Source organism: Diadema setosum, chromosome 12 (assembly GCF_964275005.1).
Source record: "Diadema setosum chromosome 12, eeDiaSeto1, whole genome shotgun sequence".
In the NCBI taxonomy this organism is placed as follows: domain Eukaryota; kingdom Metazoa; phylum Echinodermata; class Echinoidea; order Diadematoida; family Diadematidae; genus Diadema; species Diadema setosum.
In genome coordinates, this window is record NC_092696.1 from 24,912,065 (window position 1) to 24,933,444 (window position 21,380).

Below are 21,380 nucleotides of genomic sequence, written 5' to 3' on the forward strand. Positions count from 1 at the left end.
TTTATTTTCATATTTCCTATCAGATTGTGTACATTGTATATATATACTATATTAAAAATGAATGAAGTTCAACAGTCATTTCACATTCAAAATGACCGCTAATCAACAGTAGCTATATTTGTTTCTGATTTCAGGGTAGCCTTACACCGTACTTAAAACTGCATTAAATGAATACTGATCTTTAGTAACCAAATAGCAAATAAATTCTGCTTTCTCATATTCTTTATATTTGTGAAACTGCACTTTAGAATGTAGTCAATCACTACACTACACAATGGAGAGCTACAGTGAGTCAAGAAACGTCCAGCCCTATTGGTATAATTATGTTTGTACCACTGAAAAGCCTTGCTATAAAAAAGTACATGTAGTATCATTTAATAGTATGAGAGCTTGAGGCAAATACATGTATTTGAGCATGCAGTTTTATTTCAGAAGATGCCACTTGTGACAAATGACAATGATCACAAAACTTTATGCATACAGACTGTGATTATTTGCTTAGGTAGCCAGTTTCTCCATTGAATTAGAAATTGTGCCACGATGCCCCCCATGTCACAGTGAGAGAAGGCAGATATTGCATCAATAAACATGCAGAGGAGCAATTGCACTCTTAACTTTACCATGATGTCCTTGGACGCTGACACTTTGAACTCAAGATATGAACGTCTTTGATAAACAGGTCACAGAAAAAAGTTCTGAGGTTATTTGCTCTCTCTGAATTAAATGTGCCCCTTGGTCTTTTGACAAGTACAATTATTCATCCAATGAATGTCACATGTTTGTGCTGATACCCTTTATCAACCTTTCCAGAACAATGCAACTGTATCAAGTGAACATCACTCACATATAATTATTTCATTTGAAGAAAAGAAAGGTTAAAGGTGTCTAAGCCTTGGAATACAATTTACTTGAAATCTTTACTTGAACAGAGTGCACTTCACTGTAAGATGATACTTCATTTTGTACCACTTAACTGACTACTATAAAAAGACATGTGCTGTGCGACAAATGGCATCTGGTCATGCATCGGACAGCCATACTCCATGGAATAGCAATGAAGTTCTATGGTAGCGGTACTGAGGGGGTTAAATCACAGCATAGTGACTCCATTCACAGTTCATCTTGTGAATGGAGTGAGCTATGAATACAGTACACATTTGTGCCATCTGTGTGCACACTGTAATCCACATGATACAATGGGCATTCTAAACAGAATCTGTCTGTGACAGTTGTGAGTCTATGACAGTGAGTCTACTGAATTACAACCACCAGCACCATCATGGCATACACAGGTGTAGAATAATGATTGTCACATGCTACTATAGTATAGGAGGATACATCCATATGACCCTCCATAAATATGAACAGACTTGGCATAAAATGGGTTAAACTTTTTATTTTTTAACTTGTTAAACATCACTCAATGCCTCAGAAGCTAAGTTTTAGACATATATGGAATGTGTAGATATAATGGCAAAGTCTGCAGTTGTTTATCTTTTCAAACAGCGGTTGCTATGCAAGAGGTTGTACAAATCTTTTAAATTACACTGGGTTCTGTTTGCCTATAGTGATGACTTACACTATCTTTCCACAAATAACATGCATTGCATATTAAATACATCAATTTGATGGAGAACAAAGTACAATTGCATTGATATGCCATGAACTACACAGCAAATATATCTTACATCCTTGATCAGATATATGAAAAAGTCATGCTTTCTTAAACGCTGTACTCTTTTCATCACACAGTACTTATATACAAGTACATACAATGGCTGCTAATTGAAGTTGCTACATTAAGACTGACCCAAGATGGTCAAACTTGTCTATGTACACTATTTACAGAGGAAATGAGAGGAAAATATATTACTCTGTACAAGTTTTACATTCATCCATCCTTAATCAATGCGCTCGAAGTCAAAGATCCCCACAAAGTGGACACTAATAGCTCAACCTAGTACAATCATGGCTGTGCTTGCATTTTTAGTCTCAAATTCAATACACCGTTCGTAACTCCCACAAAACACGCCAAATTCCTCAACCAACCAGTAAAAATTCAATGTTCGTAGACTTGTTATGGAATTCAATTCCAGGGCTTGTTAACATCAAGAAAAGCTAACACAGATGGTCACCATTTTGGCCATTTCACATCCAGACTTATCAAACCACGCACTTCGAATAGCTCTAAAATATTAGAGTGCAAGGTTCACAGTATCAACTCAAAACGAAACAGAAACAAACACGATACTAGTATTTGGGTAATCTATGACTGTACTATTCTTTTTGGCCTGCATATATCAAACAAGATGGGTTCTTAGCATATTTTTAAAATCATTTATTAAAATGAAAAGAAAAGAAGTGTCTGCTTTCTCTATCTATCCCAATTAACAAATTGTTACCAGCAGACATCACAAAGTCTCCACAAAGGCCGGTGGGAAATGTGTCTTGCATGATGGCCATATGGATTGATTCAGACACTAAGAAAATGCAAGACAAGCAAAATTAGATGGTCAGAAAGTTTCTCATTTGTGCGCAGCTCTTCGCTTTCCATTCTTCCGATTCCAAAAACAGCAAGGTTTCTAGGTAATCTGTCAGTCGTCAGGGCACTGCTATACCAGTGCTCGTCATGTACAGACCAGCCAGAACCAACCTTACATAAACGTGTCACATCGCAGCCATCCCAGATCTCAATGGAGAACATGATGATATGAAACAAATACCTACTTAGAATGGTTTGGCATAAGGTATAAAGTCTGTCCAACCTTTTACTATGCACCATCAGACAAAACAAAACAATATAAAAAGAAAATTGAATAGCTCTGTGCAATTACTTATCAATTCTCCAATACTTTTGGCTGCAAGTCAGCATGATATAAATCCAACAACTTTCTCATCTTTTTAGAGAGACAATATGCATAAAATACAAATGATTACACAAAACACAAGCAACCAACCAACATAGCATGGGTTTTGATAGAAAAAAAGAACCAAACTTTCTTTGTAGAAACACACATTTGTAGACATTTCTTTATCTAGTCATTGGACAGAAGCCTGCCATGGATTGATTTATGTGCCTGAATCTGTTCTCAAGAGTTCACAAGCATAAATTCATTTTAAAATATGAGGAATTACAGATTACAATCTGATATGCACAAATCTAAACACAAGACATTTATTTGGCATTTTTGTTTTAACTTTCTGAAAGTTTCTCATCACTTGTGAGACACCTTCCTCAAACTTGTAAAGAAAAACAAGACGGTGCATACCTTCGAGCCAAATGATATTCAAAAAGTATGTGTTCCTAGTCTTGCACTGCTCATGTCTTTGACATAGAAAAGATGCAGAATACAATGATATAAATACACAAGAAACTGCATCCTACTAAATCTGTAGATTGCACTTCACTGTTTTTATAAAACAGTCTGGATGCTGAGACTAACACCTGCCAACAAACCAAGCTTCAGGACGACTAGACGATAACAGCAACAATTCCATCGTGTCATTCACAACACCGACATAAAGATAAAGAAGGGCCAGAATGAAGAGTGCAATGACCTTAAGCAAAGTCCTGTGGGTTTTCCATCTGCCCTCTACAAAACAGTTTGGCGTTACCACACCAACCCGACACCAGAGTTGCGTTACCAGAAAGAAGCTGGAGGTCGAAAGACAACCTTCCCCTGCCAAACAGTTCCATGCGGCGTAGGGGCAAAGTCGTCTTTCAGTGGACACGGGCAATGGTGCTGGTAACACGACAGTAGCGCAGGAAGCGGAAAAAGATGTTCATGACGAAAGCCCACAGGTTGCGCGCCAGCTGGGATCGGGCGATGAGGAACCTCCAGATGATGACAAGGAGGAAGGTGTTGAACATCCAGCGGATGTTGCGAAGCCTGCGGGAGAAGACACAAATGATATGAAAGTTTGCCTCTGGTGATGTACGCCCTTATTAAGTTACTGCTTATAGGAAAATGGAGGAAATGTACAAAGTTTATGGTATTTGAGATTCTGGTAGGGAAAGGGATAAACAATGAAGTGATCTTGTTTTGTTTGTTTTGTTTGTTTTTTGCTAATTTTAAAATATACAGAAATATCAACTCTGATCTCAACATGATTGTGACATGTAGACATGTACATTTCTTCATCCATTGCTGTTTGCTGTACTCCACATCTGTAAATTTAACCTGACACTAAAATGTCAGAAGTCCCAATTCATGAAAAATTGGTCTTGCTATATATACAGCATATCATTATGCACTACCTCATCGTCAGAGGAAAGTAATGCAACCTTCTCTTTCTGTATTCACACTGCAGAATGAAGTGAAAAGAGCGAAGAGTATCTGAGGACTGCTGAGCAAATCTACTACAGTGATGCTGTCTGTGACAATAGCAGTCAAATACACTCAACCTTGCTATAGTCGACTTCGCGTAAGTCAAATAATTGCCTAAGTCAAAGGTTTTTTTCGAGTCTTCTCTTTATATTCTATTGATTTTAATCCCTCATAAGTCAAACTTTCTCAAAGTCAAAGCCATTTCTTCAGTCCAAGGTTGACTGTATAAGAAACAGGGTATGAAATCTTGAAATCAGACACAAAATCTGAAAGTTGCAATCTTGTTATTTGCATGTTTACAAACTGAGAAGTATCGTATCTAAATGGTGGTGTAAACTAGCTTCTGTCGGTCACCTCATCAAAACATCAATCCCATCACTCTCAAAATTTGTCTTGAAATATGAAAGAAGGACTCAAATGTGATCTTTATGGACTCGGTTGAAGGAATGACTATGTCTCTTTGTAGCAGTGTGTACAAACTGTAGATTCTACTACAAAGTACAAAGCAAAGTACTGAGGACCATGCTTCCACTTTGTTGAAAAAGTGAGAAATAATTCAGCATTTCACATTCTAAATAACGTATATGGCACAATGGCATAAAATAGTTGCAGCTTTCTTTGCAGCTGTAAGATTACAGCCAGAGTTTCACTGATATATTGCTGCTGTGTAGTGGCCTTGTTGTTCAAACTCACTCCATCTTTCAACATGTCTCTATCCCATGTAAAATACTCACATCCTAATGTGTCCTCTGGCTGATGGGAGGCTGTTCATATCTTCGTTGAGGACGAATCGTTTGGTGCCCAGGCAGTACGCCTCCAGGTAAGACGGCCAATGGAGCGGCCTCACATCAATGAAGTATGTCTACAGGGAGAATCATCACAATTACCGTTTGATAGGATAGTTCGCAAAGATCACAGAAGAAAGGTCAAGCAAAACATACCTCAGGTTGGTAAACAACAAAGTTTACACATTCCATATTCAAGCATTAGTAACTCAAATTGGCTGATAATGAATAATTTGCAGGGGTAAACCCCATACAAACTAGAAATGATACCAGGAGAAAATGGTCAATGTCACACACCATATCAGCTTCAAATTAGAAAAATAAACCTAAATGTATCACAAATGTCACTTTCAGCTTGAGCTTTTAAAGTGCAAAAAAGTAGCATCAATGTTTTGCACACAGTAGGGCCACCAACCTCTCCATATCAAAAAGCATGCTGACGCATAGTCAAAAACATAATTTGATGGCACAAATCATATTTTGGTTCAAAACTGGGGGAAATTTAGACTCACTAAGCATGCTAAATACTAAATATTGTTAGCATCGTTGTCAGTGACGTCGCAGCAAATGACTTCATATAATTGCAGTCAGAGATTGAGCCCTTTACATTGGGAATAAAAATGATGCCAGAGAGGAGGGAAAGGAAAGAGAGGGTTAAGAGGGAGCGAGGCCTCACCTTTCTGTCTTCCTCACTCATGGCGGCTGAGAGTGCTGCTGTGTTCTGATTGGTCCACTCCCACGTGTTGGTCGTGAAGTATTTGAGTGTGTGCGCCATCTTGGTGATCTTTGAGTTCATTCTTGCCATCCTGAAAATAGCAAGAACAGGAAGGTGAAAACAACAGAGATAAAAATGACAATACTATATCAATCAGAAAAACAAAATAACATACATGTATTTTACAATACAAGGATCGCTTTATGATCCCATATCATGAAACAGCTAACAATGATTGTGACACACGATTATTAGTTTCCATGGTAACAGTTGTGTAACTGCAAGTATTGGAATCATTCCTCTAAGTATTAAGGCAACTTGGGAGCCAAGTGTTGACAGCATTAGGTCCATGATGTTTAGCAGAGAAATCTCTGAAATTTTCGCCGAGTAAGATTCTTTTATATTCCTGAAATTGGTATACACCTTCACATAATCCATATAATACCACCAGTGGATGTCAAAACTGCATAACAAAACAATCTAATAGAAATTATGTGTACTGTTTAAAAAATTTAATTTCGTTGTGTTTAAGTTCTAGAGTTGTTTTGATAATACTGTAACTTCAATCATTATGTCCTGGTAAATGTATGACTGATGCCTTACAGCATTTTGTAACTGATAATGAAAATATCACCCCATATGCAAACGTGCAAATGTTATTATGTTATGTCATGCCATCTGGAAGTCATCGACTTACATAGGTTTCTTGCCCCGTAGCCTCAGGTAGCAGTCTATGAGATAGGCAGGGATTTTGGCACCAACCATGTTGAAGTACTCAAAGGCCATCCTGGATGAAAAGGTAGAAAAATATGTGAAACAGGAGTTGACAAACCTGAGGACCATGTACACACATTATCAATTTCATTAACTCAATTCTACTAAGACTGCTTCACATGCTCCTAACATTCTTTGCAGCAATAGCTAAACATACAGCAAGTTACTGAATATATAAATGAACCCAACTGCTTTATTATTTACACAACCATTACCAAATAAACCCAGCTAACTCACAACTTCTTAATTGACAGAATCTCTAAATGAACATCTTTCATCATTGTTAAGTTTTAAAAGCTACTGCTTTTCTTTTTCAGCAAAACTACAATGAATGATAATAACGTTAAAACAAATGTTTAATTGTGCAGAATACATGTAGTTCTCTGTACAGACATTCCATACATTTTCATAAATTGCTCATAAATTGGCACAGAACAGAAGCAGCAAATAAAGAGTGAATTGGTGATGAGGATTATATGGATTCTTACGGATTCTTGGTGAGGCATGCACTGGGCCGTCTAAAAACCTTCTCCAGCGGAATCCTGTTGTACAGGTCTGGAACAATTTCTGTCACAGAAGTAGAAAAGAAAATTATTTCTCTCTCGAAGATATACTAAAAACTCCACTGATGTCTATTATATAAAACAGTATCAATATTTTCCTCTGCAATTAAAAAGGTAGCAAGAGCCTTCTGAATACACATTACTGTTCACAAAACTTTTTGCAACTTAGGTTGTACATTTCAAACATTATAAGTAGAATGCATCAGTGAAGTTTGAGAAAAATCCTACAATCTGTTCAAAAGTTTTGAATTTTTAAGGTTTTGGTGCAACCATTGCTGGATGCGACGACTACTACAGTTCTTGACATCAGGCATGGAAAACAAGAGATAATATATATTTGGGTTTCATTCTCATTAATGTTACAAACACCATCAAATCATCAGAAAGTACAGTTGGGTATTTAGACTACAATCTCTCACCTACAGCACTCCATCGGGCTGGGTTCACTGGGCTTGTGACACAATTATACACTGGGATTGAGGGAGGTCTGTTAAAAGATGGAATAACATAAAGACATGTTCATTTATAATGTCTTTTGCTCAGCGACATCAGAATCAATGGATGGTACTTCAGAAATTTCTTTACTCACGCAAAAAAACAAAACCAACATTATACAATCGAGGTGTTCACATTCATATCCTACTCATACTCAGCAACAAACTGCAGAATATCATTGCTAATGTAGTGGGGTTTTTTTACAAAATGTTGATTAAAAAGACAATTAATTCTGATATCTTTATCCATTCACATCTCCTATTTAAATAGCATCCATTGAACCAGAAATCATAATAAAAAATCAATCAAACACATAAATGGAAGGGAAGCAATAAAACAACAGATCATGCTATTCTATAATTTCTATATTTCCATATCTTCTACCACCCCCTCCCCACCAAGTGATAAAAAATTGACATTCACATATTCTCATGAGCAATATAATCCAGCTGACCAGCTGACTGATGTCTAGTTTATTATAAACAAAGATTACTCACTTTTGAACTCCAGTGTGCCACGTTGCTGCAATCATCATGTTGACCACAAAGTCCACAGGTGAGATATCCACAATGGCTTCAGCATCACCTATCATCATGCGCAGGAGTCCCTTGCCAACCTGAGGTGGGATTGAAAACAAAGTTATGAGAAGTCTAATCAGACGCTGGTGAGAATCGATACATAAAGTCTGCAGCATACCTCTGTCTATACTGCTATCTATGAAAAGATGGATGTAAAGAAAGATGTTTCTCCAGCAGAAGATCCTGGTATCAATATCAGCATTACAGCAGATTATTAAAATCAAATAAAAGTCAGCTTCAAGTCTATTCAAGTTGTATCATGATTACAGAGATATGTTTAAAACAAATGCAAAGCTGTTAGTTGGTAAATGAGAGAAATTATTTCTTTTCCCTCTCACCCCCCCCCCCCCCCTCCCCACTCCAACAAAGCCATCATACTGGAGTCCCATTCTCAACATTGATATCTTGAATTGCTCATTTAACACAATCTAGCGAAGACTAGTAGCATGGTTAACATCTTCACTCTAATCACTCTCATCATTGTATGCATTGCATGTTTAGGTCTCTCCTCCTTTTTCCAATACATTCTTCTATTCCTACCTATCTGTTGTTTTGCTCAATTTGTCCACTACTTTCTAACGCCCTTTTTTTCTCTTTCCCTCTGGATCGATCAATGAATTAGTCAATCAATCAATTAATCGATCAATGCATTACTTACAGCTATGAATATCCCACTTGGTCCATTGAAGTTGTCAATCCATCCCTGGAAAAGAAGAAAAAGTGGATCCACATGAATGATTTGATGATTCCTTCATTTGAAGTTCTCAGTAAATATGAATATGGTACACTACATTCTTACAGTAACAGGTGAGTTTCATCCAGTACTCATTCTTGGTTTTACAATAAAGGTTTCTGGACTAAGGTATGGGAGTGGCAGGTTTTTGACGAAAATATGTCAAAAAGATCGTGAACACAAAGAATACAAAAACACTGTCCAAATTATATCCTGCAAAATTGAGGGTTGTTCCAACAAATCCATTATATCTTCAACTTTCATACTGATTTTACTTCATACCACAATGTGAACAAGAAATCCAGCAAAGTAACAAATTCCTGTAAATGCTTTAATTTTTGTGCACCGAGGAGTAATATAAACACATTGATCTCTTTTCTAAACACAATGATCCCTTTTCAAGACTTACAGGGAAAGGTTCTTTCCACGACGCTCCAACGATCGACGGTCGTGTGATGCAAATTGGCAACCCCCTGCCCTCCTCCACCACAATGTATTCAGCCAGGGCCTTGGTGAAGGTGTATGTGTTGGGCCGCTTCCCCAGCAGCTTGGGCGTTAACGTTTGTATCATGTCCTCCGACATCCATCTAGTACATCAGGAACAAACAGACAATGCACTTTTAAAGTTTCTGGCGTAAACAAACCATTCCGCCGCAAAGAAATGCTGTAAAGCAAGATGTTTCTGCAGCATGAAATTTTCGTGAATGGCCACTGGCATTCAACACATATAGTGCAGACAAAAACTTTTGTGTGCATTTTTGGTTGAACAATAGCATCGTCGTTGTACTTTATAAATATAGCTTTTGAGAAATGACAGCATACTTTGATGTACAATGTAGTCTCACATTTCATCACGAAAGACAAGAGAAACCAAATACAACCTTACACTGCTGCCAAAAAGAAGCCTAATATCTGAACTTTGTAATAACAGTATATTTTACACAAAATTGTAATATCATGATTATCAAAATCTATCAAATGTAATGCCACAGATTATGTGGCTTAAAAAAACAAACAAACTATTGAATATATAATTTCCCATAAGGACAAACCTTCCTTCATTTAAAACTTATGCAAGCCTAGAGCAGCATTATCAAATATGTCGATTAGCAAGCATAAAATCTGATACCATCAATGTTAAAGCTCTTGACTTTATTCTTTCATTAAAGCACAACTTTTTTTTAATTATACTTATGTGTATTACTCAAATAGCATCAACAATAATGCATAAATTTGATTTTCAATATTTCCATCTAAAATCTGTGTCAGCCATTACAAATTAACTTCTTTAGTAGAGGAGGAGGAGGGAGAAAGGAGGAAAGAGAAGGAAGAAGAGAAGGAGGTGGAGGAGAAGGAAGACCAGGGAGAGGAGCAGGAGTATCAAAAAGAGGAGGAGGATGATTATAAAGGCAACAATCTCTGAAAGACTCACTCGACAGCATCAAGAATCTTGTATGGGTCGACTGGTGGCGGGTACACAACCTCGTCAATCTTTGATCTGTCACAGTTAGCGTAGGCAGTCGAGACATGTTGCAGTACCTTCAAAAAAAAAGGAATATCACCAGAGCGTACAAATCTAAGATCACTATTCATACCTAATCCATGCAAACTTTGTCAAGATTCTGAGTTTTCACAACACCCCTCACTTTAGAGTAAACTTAGTAACCATGCCAGTAAAACTTCCACTGGAGAACATCCCAGGGCCAATTCAAGTCCGCCATGAGTTAAGATTTGTCCTTAATACTGTTTTCACTAACAGGTCTGCCAACATTTCCACATCCAAATCAGGGAGATTCCACACAGCAATCAGGGAGATATCTGTGTTACATGCTTTTCAATGTGCAAAAATAATTCCCAATATGTTGCCTGTACATAACAGTTTCCATGGAAGAATACTTTCTCCTTGATGCAAATTTCCCTGTCAACGTTAATCTTTTTACCTCTAATTTCTTCATTCCTCTGCACAGCTGAATGATTTTCCTCGTAGCATGAACGTTGAGTCTCAACGACAACCTTCAAGACAATAAACACATGGAAAAACAAATTTTAGTCATTTTCAATTCTGCGGGACTAAATTTGCGGTCTTTTATTGTAAAATGTATGCACAAAGGATACAATCCTAATGGGGAGGGGGCATTTCTTTGCCTTTATCTCTCAACCTTCCATGTCACATTTCAAGGGATCATTACAATGTACCGTATACGCCAAATATTTTTCGAGGTTTTTATTTTTGTGATTTCATGAGTTGGGCGCTATTCGCGAATGTAAAGACACGCGAAAATATTGACTCTGATCCCGATATGAATGTGATGTGCACGAATACATTTTTCTCTTCAGCTTTGTACTCAATCACAAATTTAACCAATCGCAAATTTAACCACTCGCAAAATCGTCTGGAAGTCCGGATTCGCGAAAATTTGGACTCGCTAAATATATGGGGTATACAGTAGCTATACTATATACCACTTACAGTATCTGTGAACACATGCATTTGCATGATGGCTTGAATTTGGCACACTAAAGGTTTTCTAATCTGTCTGAATTTATCCATGATTATGTAAGCCATGTTAGCACTACACATACACATAGCTGAAAAGCATATAACAGAAAATCAGACTTTGTTCCCTGTGTGATTCCATAACTGCATGATTGAATTACTCAAGATTCTTGACCCCTTCTCAGGCTTTTCTGAAGGTCATCTACAGTCATCGATAAGTGTAAAAAGATAACGAACATTTCCATTATTCAATCTTTCCTTTCTTTTCTTTTTTAACAGTGGTCTTTGATCTGTGCCTTTAACAAAGTGGATGCAAGATAGACCTCTGACACTATTGCCCATAGACATTTACCTGTGTCCGCATTCTGTGTGAACTCTACTTTGGCATGATGATATGAGTTCTGCACAAATCCAAAGATTACAGAATATCTGCCTATCTCATCTCAGCAGTTAATCATTGATTTAAGATTTAAGATTGTAGAGGTACAGATATTCAGAAGCAGCATTTAGAATCCTTACAGTGAATGAGAGTTGATTTGAATGGGTATTAAAACACTGACATCTTTTTTTCTTTCTCTTTTTTAGTGTTTATTCAGCCTTGCCTGGCATGGCAATGATAGAGCAAACTGCATTGGAAGTGGAAGAGGTTCATTGACATCCTACTTATACTGAAATTATCGGAGAAACATAACCGTGGAAATAAAGTAATAGACCAGAATATGACAAGAGTCCTTCAATTGCTTCTTTTTACAACCTCTGTGCACTGCTGCCTCAAATTATGTCACTGACTTCAAACTTACATTGTATATCTCCATAAAAGACCAAACAGCCTGGTTTATATCTATGTAGTATGATCACTACCGTATAAGTGGGTGTGAAGTGCATGGAGGTGAAACGAACTTTGTATTGTACATTGCATATTCTGAAATTGCCTTGGCCTCAATTCTCTGATTTGTAGCAGTCACAAACTTGAGCTGCTTGTCATTTCATTTTCGGCAATGTCAATGCCGGTATCACAGTTCAAGAGTGTGCAAATGTTTGATAATATATCTTTTGCGTGTTATAGGCCGAGCTAGACATATGATTGGAAAGTGTCTACAAAACGTACAATGAAAGAAATGGAAAGATTTTTGGACTTTAAACTGTTTCAATAGAATGATATTCTCCGTACTGGAGGTTACCTTTACTACCTAGCTGCTCACAAAGAGTTTTTCAAAGAAATGTGATTTTTTTCCCATATGAGATTATGCTATCATTAATCATACTTTACATGAAATTGGAAGTTTGATATATTCAGTTTGTGTCATTGTAATTAATTTTTTGGTAGATGAATATCACGCTATATCTGCCAGACACATCAAATTACAGAAATTTGTTGCAAGTTTCACAGAAACACATGGAATTCATTCCAAGTGCCAAGACAGCACTATTGAAAATACATGGAATTTAAACGTGTGACCATCCTGTTCTTTTATTTTGCAAGTTTTACTTCCCCCATAAAACAAGAGAGTAAAGATGGACTTACGATAACTTCTCATCAAATCGGACGGTTGCGGCGACATGGAACACAAGTTCCACCTCTTCTTGTAGAAGTTTGATGTCGGCTTCACTGAGCAACAGATCTGGTTCAGTCAGATCACTCTCGATGGGGACTAGTTTGGACTTGAAGTTTGGCTGGGCAGCTCGGACATTGTCAAACAACTGCAAAGTTCCAGACAGAAAGGGTTTAACAACCCATGATATATAAGAACACATTATAAGAAACGGACTGTGTACATCTTTTTTTTTTTCAACTTTTCTTTCTTTTCCAGAAGACAATAAACCATTTTATCATTGACAGATATGATAGTGTCATTGGTGCTATCAGAGTTAAACACATGATAGGACGAGAAAAATGAGAATCAAATTTCATTAACCTTTTCATCTGAATCAACATGCTGAATATTCAAATGTTTTCATTGAGGTTTGAAGGGCAAATATCTTTCAAATATTCAAAAGTCCCCAAGATCTTATTTCATTTGGGTCTACATGTAGCTCTGAGCAATTGACAACAAAATAAGACTGGTGATGATAAAAAATGTTTTGTTTTCTACTCATGCCACACTAATGATCTGGATGCATACCATGCCCGAGGTGATTTCGTCAATGCGAGCTGCCGCTCGTTGGCCAGACTTGGGCCGGATGAGGAGGAAAACCTTCTTGATGTCGGGACAGCATCTCATTAGCTTCTCCAGCATCACCTTGCCAATGAAACCTGTGGAGCCGGTGACCATCAGGGTCTTGCCGGCGTAGAAGTCGGCGATGGAGCAGTGGGCCATGCCGCCGGTGGTGGTTGGGGCGCTTAGCTTCTGCAAGAAAGTGCCAGAAAATGCATGGTCTCTGTTACTTGAGGTACAGAACAAGAAACAACAATAAAAATAGTCAGGGAAAGAGAGTGTAACACATGTTGAATACAACAAACACACTCTTTGGAACCATATTTCCTGTTAGGATTATTGCTCTCAAGAGTTGTCTGTATCAGGACTGCAAATTTATCGTTTGAGGTAAAGGATTTAAGAAATATATGAAGTAATGTTGAATTAACATCTAAACAGTAATTTTCATTACAAACCATTGATTGCTCTAATGAAAATTGCTTTCATCACCATTACAGTCCAGTGTCAGTATAAAGATTTACAAGTTTTATGATGCAACAATAGTAAGTGGTAACGTGCTGCGCAGCAGAACATATTTCTTCGCAAATAGCAAAGAGACTGGCTATCAGGTTTTTTTTTTTTTTGTTCTCTCTCTCTCTCTTTATCTACACTATGTCTCTTCTGATGTGAGATATAATGTGTGATCAAATATGTCTTGGGGGTCTCCTGATTACACAATACACAAAATCACCTGGTACGCTTTGAGATGTATTCAAGTGTGACAAATACAATGTATGACCTTTATAAAGGTCAATGATGTTATATGCTTCAGGCATGCACCACAGCACATTGACAAGCCCGAAGTGCATAAACAACGAAACGCTTGGCTAATAATGTGTGTACAATGTAATATCTCAACTGTATTCTTTTCACAGTGTTAGTATTACCTATCCACTGGAATCAAAGATACAACAAACTAGTCAATATACATGTAGATGTTCGTTTCAACAAAACTCACAACAACCAGTAAGGAGCTCCATTTTCAAGCCTACGGCAGATAATTTTTCAGCTTTTTTAATTTCTCTTGACAATCCTAAAAAGAAGAATTGTTTCTCAAGAGTAATTAATCAGTGTGTCTGAAACTTCAAGCACCAAGGCAAACCACAGACAAGCTTCAAGGTTGCTATATAGTATGAATATCCTTTGTGTAAAAAGTGCAAGATGGGAATGAGATACAACAGAAAGAGTCAAGTACGTCTGTAAGCCATCCATCATTCAACCATAACGCCATCCAAAATTAAACTGCCGGCTACATGTAAAACCTATGTGGTCAAAGTTTGGCACAGGAGGTCGAACCTTAATGTGTCTTTTTTTTTTTACTACAGTGGTTAATATCACATATATGAACGGACCAAACTATGGCAATAAGAAATAGCCATGAAAAAGAACACAAGAAATTAACAACTTTCAGCAATTCACCACTTTCTGGCTGCTTACCATGGCAAACTCCTCACTGGAAACCTGAACCATACCAGGAGCCCCCGATGTGCGGTCCCCATCTAAGGGGGCACAGACGGGAGTATTGTCATCAAAGCAGGGCATTTTGATCTACAAGCTCAAGAACAGACTCTTTCCACAAACAGCAAGTTCAGTCTTCACCCTTCGATGGAAAGCGGAGGGTGATATGCAGCGTTGTCAGTTAAGAGTCCCTCTTATTGATGTAGCAGAAGCAAAATATTTTAGCACTTGACTTCCTCGAACAGCAGTCAAACTGTTTCCACAATAGGGATATGTGGCTCAATAACGCTTCAGTTTACAGAAATCTTCATATACAATGATCACAGACCTCCCAGGTGCAAATCAGATGCTGACAATATTCTGTTATCCATCAAGCAATGCAGTGGCATTCACATCTGATCCAAACTGAATCTGGAGCTGTATTTAAGCAAATTACCACGTGTGTTATTTACAAGGATTTTTTTTTTTTTTGGGGGGGGGGGGGTACGGGCACAGGAGTTTTGCGTAGTGGATCTTTTTTAAGCAAAACAAATACTCCATATCCGTTTCATCACTGATTAAAGGCAGTGGCAATGAAAATGGACAAGAAAAAAAAAATCTCTCATCGTATCCATATCATTAAATTCCGGTATTTCGACCAATCAAATTGGCCACACTGATGTGTGGGTACATGCTGATCAATGGAAACACTTATCACACCTTTGTGGTTGCACTAATTCCTTGTGAAATCCACTAGGGAATGTTTGGGTAAGGTAAACACAGGAGTAAACTGGTACCAATAGGTTTGAGTCACAGAAGACAGAATTAATAACAGACTAAGAAGATTTCAGTCGAAATTAAAGCAAGATTACACAAATCTGTTCCAGCTAAAAAAGCCACAAATAGCTTGAGAAGGATAAAAATAGTCCAAATGTGTGCTGAATTTTCTATTAAATGAACTGTCTGTTTGCACATGGCCAAGAATAGGCACCTAGAACTATTTTGGTCTTCATTATCAAGTACGAACTGAAAATAGTGTAAGTCTATGGTTAAGATAGAGGATTTAGAGTTGAATAAATAATAATATCCTCACAACCAAGCTTTGTTTATTTGTCAGTTTCTTAAACTGTTTTCTGTCACTCTGTTTTGGGGCTGATTTTTTTTTTTATACATATCTCCATAAAATTTGGCTGCAAAAAAGCATGATGTACAATGTACCTGATAGCAATCATCAGAGAGATGTGACCAGTTTCTATGGGATATGGAATGCTAACTTCTAAACTTCAATGACATGCTTTAGTTGTTGTTTTTGTTTTTCAATTGTTTGTATTCCTCTGACAATCAATCTCTGTGGAACTCTATTCCCCCTCACTTGAAAGCTACAAGTTTGATATTTTAGATTTCTTTTGTAAACTGATTTTCTTTCAGTGCTACGAAACAGAATAGCCATACAAGTTACAAAGTGTATCATCTTTGCATATAAACCATTTTTAAAGTGCAAATCTACACAATGTTTATTAAAGCTACTTTCATAAACAGAGTAAACACAAAGAAACCAAATGACAAAAGGTTCATCAGAATGAGACGTACAATAACAAAGTTATGGTTATCCCACTGTTTCACACGTTCTTACAAATGGTGATGCTATTAAACAGCACCCATATACAAATAAGATGAGGTTACAAATGTAACAAGTGAACACCTCAATGGAGTCTCCAACTGATTTGTATCATGCATCTTCAGTATTCCTTTGTGACAGGCAAGATTTTTTTTTACCATACCCTTACCACCACTTATTCGAGGGCATGCTTTAGCCTATATTATATACCTCATTTCTAGAATCCTCTCATCTGATTGGTTAAAAGGGGAGTCATGAAAATAACTGTGCCCTATTTTTGAGTTACTGTGACCGGGGCCCGGGCACAGTTAGTAAATAGGTTTTAGAGACAGTCGCGACCCCGTACACGTAGATCGCTCATATGTACGCACCAATGATACGACCGCCGCGCATTCAATCAGCGTGCTGTAAAAGAGACTAGCGGACTGGTTTGGAGACAATCGCAACCCCGTAGTACACGTAACGTACACTGTACACATCACTGTACGCACCAGTGATACGACCGCCGCGCTGTCGATCAGCATTGATTACGAGTGCTGTAAAAGAGACTAGAATCTATATTTTCGGTATCTATATTTCGGAATCTATATTTTCGGTATATAAAACAAATAATAACTGCTTGACATTCGGGTCACAGTTAAAATTATGGGCCCTCGGTGATGTGAAAACCGTAACCATGCCCTCAGCTTCGCTTCGGGCATAGTTACGGTTTTCACATCACCTTGGGCCCATAATTTTAACTGTGCCCTCATAAGCAGTCATTATTTGTATACTATCATGGGTCCCATTGTACAGTTGAACCTCTCGTATCCGGACAAGTCGGGACCGGGGCTCGTCCGGATACGGGAGACTCAGTGCTTTATACATGTAGAGTCTACATATACATACACATGTACTGATGTAGCCCATTGTAGTACCACATGTAGTAATGTGTATACTGCAACCTTTTCATTGTTACACACAGTAACAGACCCCAAAATAGAGGTTCGTGTTTGCAAGAATGAAATCATTTTCTTTTATAAATTCTTGGGATGATTTACCTAAATAATTATTAAGAAATGTATCCGTTGGGAATCCCCCTTTCCTCCCGTAATTATTTTAAAAAAAGATTAAAAAATCACGGCGAGATTGCGTCCGGATAATAGAGAGATCCGGATAAAGGGAGGCCGGATAATAGAGGTTCAACTGTAGTTGCACCTTCAGACTTGTCTATCCAGCATCGGCAGCATGGCTGTTCTCCATTTATTAATGCTCTCAAGGCCTGTATCATTCTTCAGTTATAGAATTTAGTAACCTTACAGTGTACATCACAGTTTTGTTGTGTTACATTTGCTTACAAGGGGAAAGGGTTGCTGCTGTTTTTTTTTTGTTTTTTTTAATAACAACATACTCTTATTACTACAAATTCGAGGGCATGCTTTAGCCTATACCATCATTACACAGGTCCCATGAAATATAGCTGCACCTTCAAACTTGTCTATTCAGCAAAGCTGTCCTCTGTTTACTAATGTTATCAAGGCCTACACTAAGTGTATGTGTTATCCTTCAGTCATAGATGTAAGTGGCCTTACTTCTCCCTCTCCAGTGAGGGTTTAAGGCATAATTTACCATTTGCTGATGAAACAAAAACCCAGCATTTAATTAGTGCTTCAAAATAGTTCCAAAATGTGAGTACACGATGGAAACAACCAATGTAAAAATTTGAACCAGTATAACCAATGTTAAGTATTGTTAAATATACAAAATGTGAACAATTATAACAAAAATGCTTCCAGACTAAACCATCAACAGTTCTGGTTTAATGACAAAAATAATGATATCTCCTTTTATTTTAGGCTTTATTGCAAAAGAAAAAAAAAACCATATATGGTAGGATGTTTTGTGATACAACTGATCTAGATACATATATGCTTCAAAAGTGATATCTTGAACATTTTTTAAAGCACTGCTCCCAAAGGTAAACAGACCTTTAAGATAGTTCAGGGTGGAGTGAAGAGTTGAGGTGATGACATCATCAGCTCACTTGAGTTACATTCAGACGACAGGCCTTAATGGTAGGGAATCCCATTTGCATGCCTTTAATGAAGAGTTGTATAAATACAGTGGTATGTTGAAGAGAGTATCATTTTAGAAACTCCCATAAAGTATTGAAAGTGGAAGGTAACATTTAGTACATTTTTATTGACCGTTAGATTTTGAATTGAATTTTTTTCGGGGCTCACCGTAAATTCCAGTACATTACTAGGCTACCTTTGCAGACTCATGCACTGCATGAGTGTCCATCATGTATATTTTGTGAAGAAAGTTCATCAAAACTTACAAACATTTCTTGCCACACACTCTATATGTTATTACATCAGCTCTTATACTTTTAGATTTGTGTTTATAGATAAAAAATACAGAAGACTGCAACAAAAAGGCTTAAGTGTGGCTGACACACAGAACTACAGTACTGAGTGGTTGAGTTTTGTGCATTATTCAAATTGTAGATAACTGTTGACTTCCAAATTTCTCAGCAGTGGCCTAAACAAGTCCCCTGAGGTTCATATTTGATGTTTTGCTGCATTATTTGAGGTCTGTAAAAGGTATCCCCTACCTTTAACCTCGAGGTTAAGCTCTTGCCCTCTAACTTCGATGTGCGTCCACACGACGAAGCTTAACCTCGAGGTTAAGCTCCTGCCCCTTTGAGTTCGTTGATTTTTGTGTCCACATGGTGCTTAACTACAAGTGGGACCCCCGCGGCTCGTGGTTAGAGCGCTAACCCTGAGATATCTCGTGGCTCTTAACATCGAGCTAACCTCGAGGATAGCTTAACTACGAGTGCGTCTACACGGTCCCTAACTACAAGCGTAACCTCAAGGTTTCCTAACCTCGAGGTTAAGGCTTGTCGTCTGAACGTAACTTTGATTTGCACAGCATGGGTTTAAAAGACCATCATCACTATTCAGTGTTAACATGTGAAAATTTCAGATTCAATAATTTTCTTATCATTCCAAGTCTGGTTTTTATGAGTTTTTTTTTATCTAATCTTACTTTGTTTCTTTTTTTAAAGAGAAAAATTATTAAAAATGCTGCAATCTCTAATAAGACAGTCTTGAAATTAGGCTAAAATTTAATGTTGTGTGAGCTGACTATAAAACGTACACAGAGTAATCAGAAACCTCAAAGTCTGGCTGCTTCATCATCATAGGTTTTAATGGCCTTGCAATATCCTTTTCTGTAAGAAAAAGAAGAAGGGGGAAAAAAAGAATTGCTTGTGTACCAGCACTTATACTCTTTACAAGTACCTGGCATATCTAATACGTTCATAATCTAGCTCTTAAAACATGTAAATCCTCAAGTTTGCTGATTTCTATGAATAGACATTTTTACTATCATTAGTTTTAGCGTCAATTTTTAATTGCAACAACATCGTAGAAATATGCAGTAAATTTTTTGCATATATCACCAACAGGAGCACAAATTTTCTATCTGTTGACAAAGGTAACTCTAAAATATTTTTTAAAAACTTAAAATCTTAATTCAATTGCCCCCGACATTGTGTATACTGGAAGAGTAAAACAACTTCTTTAGGGAAATAACAGATACTAAAAGTATCTAAAAGAATCAATATCTTTAAAAAAAAAAAAAAAGTTGGGTAGAAATGACAAAGTGTATGTATGCAGTTCAAACAAGAAAATAGTGGACACAGGATATAAAAGATGTCATTATCAATTTGTTTCCTGTAAGAAGCTACATAACATCCGCTAACAATGCTTCCCTCATATTTCTCTTTTTTCCTTCAATGAAATGAACACAGCCACACAAAATATGATCTGTATTGGCAAATTGTACACATAGTCTATTGTACAATTGTAAATTGCATGGACCAAACTGTCTTAAAAGATTTGGATATTTTACTCTGCATCCTTACTTTTCTTTCATTTCTTATAGCACTACTATGCCTTCCTGGCATCACAAAGTATAAAGAACGACTTTCTGTACAGGGAATAATTTTCCAAGTCAAATTTGATCAGCAATTTCAGCTGATGAACAATATTTTAAATGGTATCCTGTACACTTCTATGGAAGAAAACTGCTACACAAAAGTTAGTTTGTGTAGCAGTGGTGTAAAAATGCATAGCAAATTGCGATGCGATACCAGGAAAATTATTCCCTGCTGTAGCTGTCCAATGTTTGTATTAAACCTTACAATACATGACATGAACTCAAAAACAAATTTTTGCTAATTACAATGCAATAGGCAGCAATATCTATTTTCTACTGAATGGACTTTGATCTAATACTTGATATCTCCTTGCATGTACTGCATGTTACCTATAATGGCTCATCATTAATTGCAAAGAAAATTGAAAGCGAGGTTAATCTAAAGCTCATGTTTCAAATTAATTTGTGTTTTAAAGGCCTCGCCATTCCGAAGACAAACATGCACCTAAAATCAAGTAAAGACAAAAGTTGATTTGAAAAAATAAAAGCCCTCAGGACCATTGTCAAACATGATTTTCAAATAAAAATACAAAAGCATGATTCTAGTTTGTCTTTCAGATACAAGAATCTGAGATGATGGAATAAAATCAAGACACATTTACACACACAAAGTCCTTTATGTGTAGAGGTTCCTTTTTGTTGCTATTTGATTTGTATTAACCATTTATGCTGATG

General features: G+C 37.1%; 1 protein-coding gene across 1 annotated transcript; it reads right to left on the bottom strand.

The window, feature by feature from the left end:
• LOC140235652 (fatty acyl-CoA reductase 1-like) lies at positions 1-13,808 on the bottom strand. Its single transcript, XM_072315660.1, has 13 exons — positions 13,592-13,808; positions 12,994-13,169; positions 10,912-10,984; positions 10,404-10,510; positions 9,381-9,558; positions 8,897-8,941; positions 8,158-8,276; positions 7,585-7,652; positions 7,091-7,169; positions 6,526-6,615; positions 5,790-5,919; positions 5,063-5,190; positions 1-3,890 (listed from the first exon to the last, which is right to left on the bottom strand). Exons 1-13 carry the CDS (start codon positions 13,784-13,786, stop codon positions 3,722-3,724), a joined length of 1,557 nt encoding a protein of 518 aa, XP_072171761.1. The 5' UTR covers positions 13,787-13,808; the 3' UTR covers positions 1-3,721.
• Positions 13,809-21,380: the final 7,572 nt, after the last annotated feature.

What these genes read in the sequence shown, in the direction of transcription:
- LOC140235652 (XM_072315660.1), bottom strand. Translation starts at nt 13,786, where the DNA reads ATGGCCCACTGCTCCATCGCCGACTTCTACGCCGGCAAGACCCTGATG. An exon ending in ACGAAATCACCTCGGGCATG is followed by an intron (nt 13,170 to 13,591) that starts GTATGCATCCAG and finishes GGAACTTTGCAG; the next exon opens with TTGTTTGACAATGTCCGAGC. An exon ending in CTACGGGGCAAGAAACCTAT is followed by an intron (nt 5,920 to 6,525) that starts GTAAGTCGATGA and finishes TGCTATTTTCAG; the next exon opens with GATGGCAAGAATGAACTCAA.